At 46.0% G+C, this 13,032-nt stretch overlaps 1 protein-coding gene across 5 annotated transcripts in view; it reads left to right on the forward strand.

Moving 5' to 3' along the window:
- rtel1 (regulator of telomere elongation helicase 1) overlaps window positions 1-13,032 on the forward strand; it is a 145,581-nt gene that overhangs the window by 60,925 nt on the left and 71,624 nt on the right. For all 5 annotated transcript variants that reach the window (XM_086005347.1, XM_086005350.1, XM_086005346.1 and 2 more), the window contains exons 16-17: window positions 5,885-5,959; window positions 11,242-11,323. In XM_086005347.1, coding sequence (XP_085861473.1) covers window positions 5,885-5,959; window positions 11,242-11,323 — 157 coding nt within the window. The remainder of the gene's footprint in view (window positions 1-5,884; window positions 5,960-11,241; window positions 11,324-13,032) is intronic.

A 13,032-nucleotide genomic window follows, 5' to 3' on the forward strand; every position in this document is an offset into this window, starting at 1 on the left:
CTTGACTTTACTTAAAACTACTTTTATAAAATCATTATTTAAATTTATGAAGTTAATATTGATATTGCCTCTGTGAAGCACCGTGGGATGTTTTTCTATGTTAAAGGTGCAATATAAATGCAAGTTGTTATCTCTAAATCCTGCAGTATTAATCTCTTGATAATATAATCCTTGATTTTGGAGTATGTACTTTAATATGTTAAAAGATGATCAAAACTTTACCAAAGATCGATCTTAATGCAGTTAGAGATTTAATTGTTGTTTGAAAAATTTGCCAGAAAATACTGTGTACATTAAATAATCTCCAACGCTGATTCATCAACAAAAGACAAAGGATTATATTTTTAATGAGTTTATCGCCTTTTGATTCTTTTCATAGTACATAATAAGCTTGAACAAAATTCTTTGTAGATAGTGCAAATAGCTTTAGTTGATTTATACTATAATGTTGTAGAACTAGTGACATTTTATAACTGCTTAGTATTCAACATATATGCCAATCTCTACTGTAATGAGGAAATTAATTGAGTAGATTATGGATGAAACTAGCAACAATGGTTCTTTTAAATGGTGTTTGAACGCTAATACTTCATCTGAAAATAATTAAAGTAATGACAAAGTTCAGACAGATGCTGATGCTTAATTTGCTGAGTTTTTGAACATCTACCTAAATGCTTTTAAATTGTGTCATTTTCTGGTTCTGTGGTCAATTATACTTTTCCTACTGTGTGTGCAATTTTCTTTAACTAAGAATTGTTACATACAGCAAGCTTTAATGAACCGAAATGTCATAAAGTAGTGATTTTATTTTAAATGAAGTTTTGTAAAAATAAGAAATGGAAGAATAAGAACCTGGCATTTTTTGGAAGAAGGAAAAGGCCATTATGTCGAACCAAGCTGATCTTTTTTTATAGATCAAATCCACCTTCTTAACTTATTTCTCAATCCTTTCTCTCTCAGGAAATGTCTGCTTGAACCCATTTATAGTATCTGCTTCAGTGGCCTTCCCTAGAAATTTATTCCAGAACTCCACAACTTTCCTGGATCAGATTTGCCAATCTTTCATGATCTGGAAATCTTTAAATCACCTTAAACTCTTCTTTCCAAAGGGAAAAAATGCTAAATTTCCTTATTGTTACTTGATACTTTGTGTGTCAGCTCCGCTCAGTTGGCACTACCATCTGGAGTGTTCACTTCCTACTGCAGAGCTTCACCACATAATGTACACTGTGCTATCTTACAGATAAGAGGCTAAACTGAGGCCCTGTTTATCTGTAGCAGTGCCTCAGGTAAACATTAAAGATTATAGAGGGGTATTCCATGGTTGCTAACTAAATGCTTTTGGAGCAGACATTAGTGTTTCTGGGCCTTGCTCTCTCAGACTAGAAAATTGTCTGTTTTCAGGATTGTCTCATAATGCACTGGACTCTGAGAGCGCTAGCTTTGTTGCTGTCACCATGTAGGCCAAGAGCTCAGTTGTCAGTAGTGCTGGTAAGCTGCTTTTTAACTGACAGCATTGGGTAGTTTTAGTCAACGGAGTCATGCTGGTATCATTTGCTTTTTTGTAAGGATTTAGAGGCACACCTTTCACGTCATGGAACTGTTAAGCTTGGACCCTGACCAGTAGCATTTAGAATAGGTAGAAGAAACCGAGTATGGTAGAAAGTGTAGTGGTTTGCCTCCTCTTTAGGTGCGTAGCAATATTGGAAGATTGGTTATTTAAATCAACTTGGAAAGATGATTTGGTTGTTACAGTGAGGCACTAATTACATAGGTTGTACAATTGCTGTGTGGGCAGGTTGGCTACAGCATTAGAAAACCACATCCCTTTATAAGGTAACAGGATTGATGTCAGCAGGTCACTTTTGACCATAAAATTGCTTCTGAAGCTGTATAGATATGTTGCCATTTCATGTTGAAGTCAATTGCTGCTGATGCCATTAGAACCGTTGTAAGTTGGTGTCTCAGAAAAATAGCTTAAATATTTTCCAAGATACAGTGCTAATTGCCATGGGTGTGAATTGTACAAGGTTAACAAGCTTGCATTCCCATCTGTTTTTCATGGCTAAGGTTTTGAGCTCTCGGGGATAACAGCAGGTTATCCTTTTAATTTTTCCCCTGATGGGTGTTTCATTTGCTGTTGCTTTTCCAGCATAGGATGGGGAAGGGAGAGAAAATCATGTCCCAAGTAGGTAAGTCTAATTAATGCCCCTATTTCCTTTTTAATTTTAAAGAATCTGTCTTGTAAGTCCTGTCCACAATTGCATGTGTCTTAAAAGGAAGCAAAGGCAGTACAGTACCTGGCAGTGGTGTACCTTCTAACATCAGCTCATTGAGTACTCATTGGAATGAGTGCGCTCTATACACCTAAGCTACACCCTGTTAGTACTAAATCTCTAGTCTGTCACTGATTTTAATTTGGATTGAAATATATTTTATTCTTTGTAGTCAGTACAGCTTTTATTTTGGATCAAGCTGGTGGTTCTTCCTTTGACGGAAGGTGACAGGATTGAATATTGTTGCATTTTGACATCTTTTAAAATGCCATGAGTTGCAGTTAGATGTTGTGCTGCACTTGAAACATTGGGTATGATAGTGTAGTGGTCATGGTACTGGACTAGCAATCTAGATGCAGGTGTAAAATTGAATTTAATAAATTTGTTAACTTAGCACCAGGAAAAATGATCATGAAAGCTGTTGAATTGATATTAACAATCCAACCGGTTCACTAATGCCCTTTAAGGTAAATAATGAGACTAATCTGCAGGAATTGATGGTTTCTACTCCAGGGTATCAAAATAAATAGGGGAGGAAATTGCAAATGTGTTCATCATAACTTTCCAAAGCTCCCCAGATTCATAAATTGTGCCTTTGCATTGCAAAATTGCAAATGTCACTCCATTATTTAAGAAGGCAAGGAGGGAGAAACCAGGGAACTTTCGATTCGTTATTTTACCATCAATTGTGGGGCAGTTGCAGGAATCTATCATCAGAGACAGAGTGACTGAGCACTCGGACAAGTATGAGCTAATCAAAGAGAGTCATCATGGATTTGTGATGGGTAGGTCATGTCTGACTAATCTAGTTGAAATTGAGGCCACTAGCATGGTGGATAGAGGGGTGCCTATGGATGCTGTCTACATAGATTTCCAGAAGGCATTTGATAAGTTCCTGCATGAGAAATTGTCAAAAATGAAAGGGCATGGAGTTGGAGGTAGCATTGTGACAAAGGTTGGCAATTGGTTGAGAGGTAGGAGACTGAGACTAAAAATAAAGGGAACATTCTCTGATTGGCGAGATTTAACAGCTTTTCACCATCGTGTGCGTGTAAGTGGTGTAGATGAGAGAAGGCCGTTGCAAAAAGACATAGACAGAATAAGTGAGTGGGCAAAACTATGGTAGATGGAGTTCAATATGGGGAAGTGTGAAGTCATCCACTTCAGATCTGATGAAGGCAAATAGAATGTTTTCCTAATGGTGAGAGACTAGGAGCTGTGGAGGAGCAAAAGGATTTAGGTACCCATGCACACACATCACTAAAAGCTAGTGCAGTCCAGGGACCCAGGGGAGGGTGAAAAGTAAATTCATGTGATCAATGCAGATGAAGGAGCTGGTCTGAGAAACAGTTGAAGGCAGGTGAAGAGCACACAAGATGGGACCAGCAGCAAGAGCCTGAATCAGTCCAGCAAAGGGTGACTGAGGAGTTCTGAAGGATGAATGGAGTCATCAGCTATGGAAAGCAAATGGATAGCAGAAAAGCAGAGACAATTCAGCAGCAAAGGAGCAGGATGGGAACCAGCAGGAACTGATCAGAGCTAATTCAGCACAGTGAAAATTCCCAGCAGAGGAACAGAAAACTGAGGGCTGGATTTTATGAACCTCGGCGGGTCCGTGGCAGGCGACATCGGGGGCGGGCCCCCGACCCTGCTGTCTCCATCCCAGCCTCTGAAATGAATATCCCGAGATTGGGCCCGCCCAGTGCATTTCCTGGGCAATTAGAGGAAGTGGGTCCGGTGATGTCATTTGATGGCGCGTCATCAGTCGGTTTCCTTAAAGGGACCATGCCCAAATTTAGTTTGACAATTGTGCTGTCAGTGTTCTACAGCATTGAGGTGCTGCAAACACTGACGAACACGGTGCAGGGCTGCACCCAGGCTCTCCGATGACTCCCTCCATATGTTTATGGAGGGAGTCACAGCACGCAGGGAGGTCCTTTTCCCTTCCCATGGGCGGAAGAGACCTCCCCAGGAGATCAACACAGCCTGGTTGCACATTGCAGAGGAGGACACAAGCGGGGATGTGTTCAGGAGGACCTGGGTGCCGTGCCGCAAATGTTTCAATTATCTCAGTAGATCACGAAACGTTAGTACAAAGCCACACTCAACCTCGTCCTGCTGTGCCTCTCATCACATCCCCTTTACTCTGCCCTCCCTACCCTACTCCTGCACAGCCTTACTCACACCAACTTACTTTGCACATCCACCCATCCCTCTCTATCTATATTATCAGATCCCCATCTCACTAACCATCCCTCACATGCCCCCTCACCCTAGTCCAATCATACCAACTAACAACACACAAGAGAAGGCACTTGAGTGTTTTATGCAATGTTCATGTAAAGTTTCTGTTAATGTGGTGTCAAACATTGAAACCTTTATTTTCAACACTTTGCGTTCTTGGACAGATTTGTGTGCACCTTTGGAAGTGGCTTAGTGCGTTGCAGTGAATGGTGAGACATAACGGTACCCCTCACAATGGTGATGAGTGTGAAAGGAATGGCTTGGGCATTGTAGGGATGCTTTATGGTGTTGGTGTGGGCTGGTGTCAACCTAGCGCATCAAGTGGCAGCCGGGATATAGCATCAAGTGAAGTAAATGTGGCCATGGTGAAGCCATCCCTGGCCTTCTGGGCAGCAATGTGGTTGGGTGCTGATGCCCTGTGTCCTGTGCAGCATCAGTTGATTGCGGAGAAGGTTGGTATGCCTGCTGCTGCTGGTGTTGGGGCTGATTGTGGTGGGATTCTGAGGACCAAGGTGAGTGTTTCAAGGGCACTCATGCTGATGGAATAGATGACAGGTGAAGTACAGATGACAGAAACAAAAAATCAATGGTGAGAGAGAGGTAATGAGTTCAGACTGGATGGAGACATGTGTAAAGACTTGCAGCATCCTGAATCTGTAGTGGAAATGCAGTTTAGAGAAGCTAGTGGTTATGGGGACATTTCTCAATCAGCTGGGAGCTTTGACTTGACATTTGAAGCTGTCAACTCATCAGCTGATTCAGTGGCCACTGACCTCCTGCCTCAGCTTCACAGACAGCGGGAAACCAGTGGGCGACCTGCCAATCTAAAAAGCTGGGGGAAAACCATTGATAAGTGTCTGTAAACAAGCCACTAATGATTTTAATTGCCTCCCCCGCCGCTGCGTGTCGGGTCTGCTCAGCACTGACAGACCCGACATTTGGTAAAGGTGCACAGTGGGGTCCCGACCCACTGGGGGGAAATAAACACTTTCCCACCCAATGCACAACCGATCACGTCCGCTGAACCCCCCCCGCGCAAAATCCAGCCCTGAGCCTCCAGAAGCAGACCAGGTACTGGAATAGAGGTAGTCCAGCAGAGAGTACAGTCTCTGTAGAAAACAGCAGTGAAGGTGGATGCCACTGTGAAGCCCAGAAGCCAGCTGAGAAACAGAATTTGGCTCAGGAGAAATCAGATTTCCATCTAGGATCCAGCACAACAGCTGAATAAAGCAGAGAAGCCAGCAATGCACTGACGTGATGAAATACCTCAGAATGCATATTGTGGATAAGTATTGGAGCTGGTGGTGATAATGCAGTGTATCTACTGCAATATTTTATTCTAATAAATCGACCTTTCTTTTCAGATTGTTTTCTGCATAGATCCTCCGGAGGGTACTGCACCACACACAATGGGACAGAATGTGGCGAAGCATTACAAGGTTATTTTTGAATTTGTTTTTTTAATCGGTGTTCTAATGGTATTATTGCTCACAGAAAACATAATGACTTTTCTGAAATGTTTAGTCATTTTGTAACGGTGTCAATTCCAATTATGTCCTCATGGGGAATGTGCAGCCTGTGAATTTACCCATGTGCAGCCTGTGAATTTACCCATGTGCAGCCTGTGAATTTACCCATGTCTGCAAGTTACACTGTGGTTACTATTGCATGCTGATGCGCCTCAATAACTTCAAGGTTCAAAGTTAACTGGATAAAACAAGGCTTTTATTAGCAAAGAAAGATGCCTGTGTCTTCACCTAGCATTCTGCTGTTCTGCTGCAAGACAAGCCTGGGCTTGTCTTAAGTAGGGCCAGGTATGGGCGGAGCCGACACACCCAATGGGGAGAAAGGGGGCGGTGCACTATATACAATACAAGGTAAAAAACACAGGAGCAGGCAATACAAACACAGGAGCAGGCAATACAATATATGTAGTTAAATACAGAGTCTGATGAATGACGACATATTTCATCACATTCACCCCTTCTACAGATTTAGTCTGTCCGGGGGTGTGATAGTCCTCTGTGACCGACGTAACGGTTGCGGTGCCGCGGGTGCTGGCTGGGTGTCCCAGGTGACCTCCTGGGTCTCTGCCGGGGGCGCCACCGGGGTTGTTGAAGGAGTAGGTGGTGGGGGTACCGTTGGCTGGTGTTCTTCCAGGGGTGATGAAAGAATAGTGGGTGGAGTGGGTGGGTAATAGTTGTTGTGGTTGTTGTTGCTGTTGTTGTTGTAGTCGTTGTCATTGTTGCTGTTGTTACCGGCTGGGGCGCGGTCTTTTATGGACACAGTGTCCTCCCGTCCGTCGGCGTGCCGGACATACGCATATTGTGGGTTGGCGTGGAGCAGGTGCACTGGCTTCACGAGAGGGTCCGTCTTGTGGCCCCTCACATGCTTCTGCAAAAGTACCGGACCTGGGGTGGAGAGCCATGACGGTATCGATACGCCTGAGGTGGATTGCCGGGGAAACACAAACATTAGCTCATAAGGCGTGGCATTAGTGGCGGTACACAATAGTGACCGTATTGAGTGGAGCACATCTGGGAGGACTTCCTGCCAGCGGGAGATAGGGAGGCCCTTGGTCCTTAGAGTTAGAGTGACTGCCCTCCATACTGTCCCATTCTCTCGCTCCACCTGACCGTTACCCCGGGGGTTGTAGCTGGTGGTATGGCTCGTGGCAATCCCCTTGGACAGCATGTACTGGCGTAGCTCTTCACTCATGAAGGACGCCCCCCTATCCGTGTGGATATAGCTTGGCATACCGAACAGGCAGAACAGGCTGTTGAGGCATTTAATGACCGTGGCGCTGGTCATGTCTGGGCAGGGGAAGGCGAATGGGAAACGGGAGTATTCGTCCACAATGTTCAGGAAGTAAACATTGCGGTCGACGGACGGGAGGGGGCCCTTGAAATCTAGGCTAAGCCGCTCAAAGGGCCGTGTAGCTTTGATTAGGTGGGCTCTATCAGGGCGGTAGAACCGAGGCTTGCACTCAGCGCAAGTGCGGCAGTTCCTGGTCAGAGACCGAACTTCCTCAATCGAGTAGGGTAAGTTGCGGGACTTTATGAAGTGGAACAGCCGTGTGACCCCTGGGTGGCCGAGGTCGTTGTGGAGGGTCTGTAGCCGATCCCTGGTGGCGTTGGCACACATCCCTCGTGAGAGGGCGTCGGGGGATTCGTTAAGGGCCCCCGGCCGGTATATGATGTCGTACTCGAAGGTGGAGAGCTCGATCCGCCACCTAAGAATCTTATCATTTTTAATCTTCCCCCTCTTTATTATTGAACATAAACGCTACCGACCGCTGGTCGGTAAGTAGGGTGAAGCGTTTGCCGGCTAGGTAGTGCCGCCAGTGGCGCACTGCCTCCATGATGGCTTGGGCCTCCTTTTCCACGGAGGAGTGTCTGATTTCGGGCCCCTGGAGGGTCCTCGAGAAGAAAGCTACGGGCCGCCCCGCCTGGTTGAGGATGGCCGCCAAGGCAAAGTCAGACGCATCACTTTCCACTTGAAAGGGAGTGTTCTCGTCCACTGCCTGTAGCGTGGCCTGCTCAATATCCTGCTTAATGCTTTTGAAGGCAGCATGGGCCTCAGCAGAGAGCGGGAAAGAGGATGCTTTCAAGAGGGGGCGGGCTTTATCGGAGTAGTTAGGGACCCATTGGGCATAATACGAGAATAACCCCAGGCACCTTTTCAGGGCTTTGGGAGTGTTGGGCAGGGGCAGCTCCCGTAGCGGGCGCAATCAGTCGGGGTCTGGTCCGATTTCCCCATTCTCCACCACGCTGCCTAGTATGCAGAGGCGCGTGGTGTTGAAAATGCACTTGCCCTCGTAAGTGAGGTTGAGTTTTTATGCGGTTTTCAGAAACCTCGCGAGGTTTGAGTCGTGGTCCTGTTGGTTGTGGCCGCAGATGGTGACGTTGTCGAGATAGGGGAAGGTTGCCTGCAAGTGGTGGTCATCGACCATGCGGTCCATCTCCCTCTGAAAGACCGAGACCCCATTCGTCACCCCAAAGGGGACTCTGAGGAACTGGTAGAGGCGTCCGTTTGCCTCGAAGGCGGTGTACGAACGGTCCTCTGGTCTGATAGGGAGCTGGTGGTACGCTGACTTGAGGTCGATAGTGGAGAACACCCGGTATTGGGCAATTTGGTTCACCATCTCGGATATGCGGGGTAGCAGGTAGGCGTCTAGTTGGGTATAGATGTTGACTGTTTGACTATAGTCAATCACCATCCGCTTCTTCTCGCTACCCCTCACCACCACCACTTGGGCGCGCCACGGGCTGTTGCTGCGTTCAATAATGCGCTCCCTCAGGAGCCTGTCTACCTCGGTCGCGATAAACCGCCTGTCCTCCCAGCTGTACCTCCTGCTTTTGGTCGCTATTGGTCGGCAGTTAGGGGTAAGGTTCGCGAATAGCGAAGGCGGCGTTACCTTCAGGGTAGCCAGACCGCACACTGTGAGGGGCGGCTGGGACCCACCGAAATTGAGCGTGATGCTTTGGTGGTGGCACTGAAAATCCAGGCCCAAGATCACGCTCACACATAAATCCTTCATAATTAACAGTTTAAAATTATTATATACAGTGCCTTTAACGGACAGTCGTACCGTGCAGTAACCCGCAATAGTCGATATCTGGGTTTTGTCGGCCATAGAGATCGTGCCCTGAGTAGGGACTATAGTTAGAGAGAGTCGTTGTACCAGACCAGGGTGAATGAAGCTCTCCGTGCTCCCGCTGTCAATTAAACATTTAACCTTGCACCCGTTTACCTCGATGTCCACCAACCGATTTGGATAGTGGGTGCGGTCTGGACTGGTCCACTGTGATCGACGCCACTGTAGGGCCCTGATCGGGACAAGATGGTGGGCCACACGAGGCCGGGTAAGATGGCGTCCACGATGTCTGCTCGCGAGATGGCGGACCCCACGAGGTCGGACAAGATGGCGTCCAAGATGGCTGCTCCCACGGCGCGCATGCGGCGGTGGCGGGTTTGCCTGCGGGGTTCCCTCTGCACACCTTCCCAAAGTGCCCCTTACCGCACTTACAGCAGGTGGTGTCTTTCGCCGGGCACAGGTTCCTGGTGTGCTTCGGCTGCCCGCAGGAGTAGCATTTGGGGCCCCAATGCGTCGCGGCGGTCGTAGGGCTTCTGGGGGGAGAGCAGGGCCCCGACGGTGTTGGGCTACCGGGCGGGGAAGATGTCTTCCAACATGGCGGCGCCCTTGGTGCGTACGAGACGGCGTGGGCCGCGCGGCCTGAAGAGTAGGAGTCAGAGTTCTTCTGAGCCACATCCAGCGATCGCGCTGTCAGATCTAGGCCCGTTTTCTCTAGCAGTCTCTGCCGGATGTAATTAGAGCTAAGGCCTGCGATAAAGGCATCCCGAATAAGCTCGTCTGTGTATACCGTGGCTTTCACGTCTTTGCATTTGCAGTCTTTGCCAAGCACTTTTAGGGTGACTAGAAAGTCCTCTAGCGACTCTCCGGGTCGCTGTGTGCAGGTAGCAAGCAGATGCCTGGCGTACACCTCGTTGGTAGGCCGCTGATAGTGGGCCTTTAGAATGTTGCAGGCATCCAGGTAGGTGGCGGCGTCTTGGATGAGTGGAAAAACCCGGTGGCTTACCCGATTCTGCAGGATCCCGAGTTTCACATCTCCGGTAGCTCTAGAGGCTGTGACGGCTTCGGAGTTGGCCATAAAAAATTCCAAGCACTGGAACCAGTGTCCAAACCGTGCCGATGCATCCGAAGCATGCGGGTCCAAATCCAAGCGTTCCGGTTTCAAAAGTTGATCCATCGTTGAAAGTTTGCTAATAACATTGATGCGCCTCAATAACTTCAAGGCTCAAAGTTAACTGGATAAAACAAGGCTTTTATTAGCAAAGAAAGATGCCTGTGTCTTCACCTAGCATTCTGCTGTTCTGCTGCAAGACAAGCCTGGGCTTGTCTTAAGTAGGGCCAGGTATGGGCGGAGCCGACACACCCAATGAGGAGAAAGGGGGCGGTGCACTATATACAATACAAGGTAAAAAAACACAGGAGCAGGCAATACAAACACAGGAGCAGGCAATACAATATATGTAGTTAAATACGGAGTCTGATGAATGACATATTTCATCACACATGCTTCCTACATACAGGAAACTTTGTGCTATCCGGCACCCATGGGACCGAGCTACTGCCGTTTTTTTAAAAGCTCCGGATAGACCAGCGTCAATGTTATCAGATAGGAGCTTTTCATCGCAGTATCTGACCACAAACACTGTTGCTCAGCAACAGCTTGTAAACACTTGGCCCGTGGCTTGGAAGCGTCTCTGAAGCTGTTGCTAAGATACAGAGGCGCTTTCTAGAGCCTGCCGTGTCTGACCACAAACACTGTTGCTCAGCAACAGCTTGTAAACACTCGGCCCAGTAGCTTGGAAGCGTCTCTGAAGCTGTTGCTAAGCGACAAAGACGCTTTCCAGAGCCTGCCTGTGAAAAGCAGAAAAAAAACCAAACCAAAACGGCTGCTGATTTCTGCCGTTAGATCAAAGTTGCCGGACATTCAACTTCCGGATAGCACAAAGTTTCCTGTACTCAGGTTTGTATATACCACATGTAAATTTGCTTAAGTATTTAAAAAAAATATATGCTGGCAGGATTTTAATATCTGTTGTTTGCCACTAAACACTGAGCTTTCCCAGTATTTTAATAATTACCAATTCCTTTTTTACTGATATGAATATATGCAATTAATATTTCCCATAGGTTCATATACACCCAGATACCAGTGGGAAGAAGAAGCAGCAGAGAACTGATTTATGGACATCATCGGTTACAAAAAAACAAGGTACAAATCTAATCAGGATTATTTAAACTACCAAAGGAGAACAATACCACCAAAAATAAATTAACTGATTATTTATTCATTTGCTGTTTGTGGCTTCTTACTGTGTGCAAAATAACTACGGCATTTGCCTACTTGCAACAAATGTCTGCACTTCAAAGCAAGTCATTCTTTCTGAGAGACACAAGAAGGTGCTTGTTGTGGAGTAATTTCAAATCGCTCAACACAAATCCGAGATCAAGAGTCCAAACCGCCTTTATTCACACCGGTGGGGCGGCCACTGGTGGGGAGACAGCCTGCTTCCGCCTTCGTCAAGCTGCTCCGAATTGTTACAGTAGTTAGTAGATACTTATACATACAGTTTGATGTGCTATACATTGTTCCCGTCTACCTTCTAGAATGTTCTGCATTATAACATCATTTTTATCTCTTATCAGCATTTGTTTACTGGTCCTTTGTCCTAGTCCCAAGAATTGTTGACTTTGTGTCTGCTTCCTGATCTACTTAATGTCCTTGGGATATTGTTAGGCTATCTGGTTTCTAGGGCGGTTACACATCTTGAGCAACTCCTTTGTCTTGCAACATTTGCATTTCTATGTTTTTGATTGTACCTTGTAGCCAGCCCAGTTACGCGATTATGTGAGGTAATGCTATGCACTGCCTTTCCTGACCATTTTTGTAAAGAGCCAAATCCCCATCATGTACCAGCACTCCACACCAACCCCCATACATCTTCTTTCCCCTTTTCAGTGCTAAATATGTTTCATTTTTTTCTTTCACATAATCTAATATGACACCATTTAGTAAAACGAATTTCCTGTGAATGGAAATTTTTATTGTAGCAGCTAACTTCACTAGTGGTATATTAGAGGTAATTCAGTTACCATTTTAAAATCATACATTTTGTCTGTATTTTTATATATTTCTGACATAAATTCCTATATCCACATTTATAATGGAAACTGCCCATGTAAACTTGTCACACTGTAATTGCACCCACCTCCCAGTGTCTGGCACTGCAGTGCCTCTACTGGCAGGAGGGTGTAATTGCAGCATGACCCGTTTGTTGAGGCTTAAAATTTGGCCAGGATGCCAGGGGACTCTCAGCTCCTGCATTGAATTTACAGCACAGAAACAGGCCATTTGGCCCAACTGGTCTATGCCGGCGTTTGTGCTCCACATGAACCTCCACCCACTCCACTTCATCTAACCCTATATCAGCATAACCTTCTATGCCTTTCTCCTCCATGTACTCATCTTGCTTCCCCTTAAATGCATCTATGCTGTTCACCTCAACTACTCCTTGTGGTAGCGAGTCCCACATTCTAACCACTCTGAGTAAAGAAGTTTCTCCTGAATTCTCTATTGGATTTTTTGGTGACTATCTTACATTTATTGCCCCTAGTTTTGGTCTCTCCCACAAGTGGAAACATCTTCTCTACGTCTACCCTATCAAACTTCTTCAGAATTTAAAGGTCTCAGCTTTCTCTTTCCTGAAGAAAATAATTAAATATGAATAAAGCAGAACCAAGAAACATTTATATCCACTACCCAAAACATTGAAGATTTCAAAAAATATTAAAAATGGAAACACAATTGTGACAAAATGTCAGAGTCACTGAACAAATCCTCGTCTTTCTTTCCCATCATGAAACAAGCTGACGAGATGGCAAAATGTATTAAATTCTGATTGTAGAGCTATTGGGAATGAT

This window comes from Somniosus microcephalus, chromosome 13, assembly GCF_052327205.1.
Source record: "Somniosus microcephalus isolate GS21.2 chromosome 13, FLI_Smic_1.0, whole genome shotgun sequence".
In the NCBI taxonomy this organism is placed as follows: domain Eukaryota; kingdom Metazoa; phylum Chordata; class Chondrichthyes; order Squaliformes; family Somniosidae; genus Somniosus; species Somniosus microcephalus.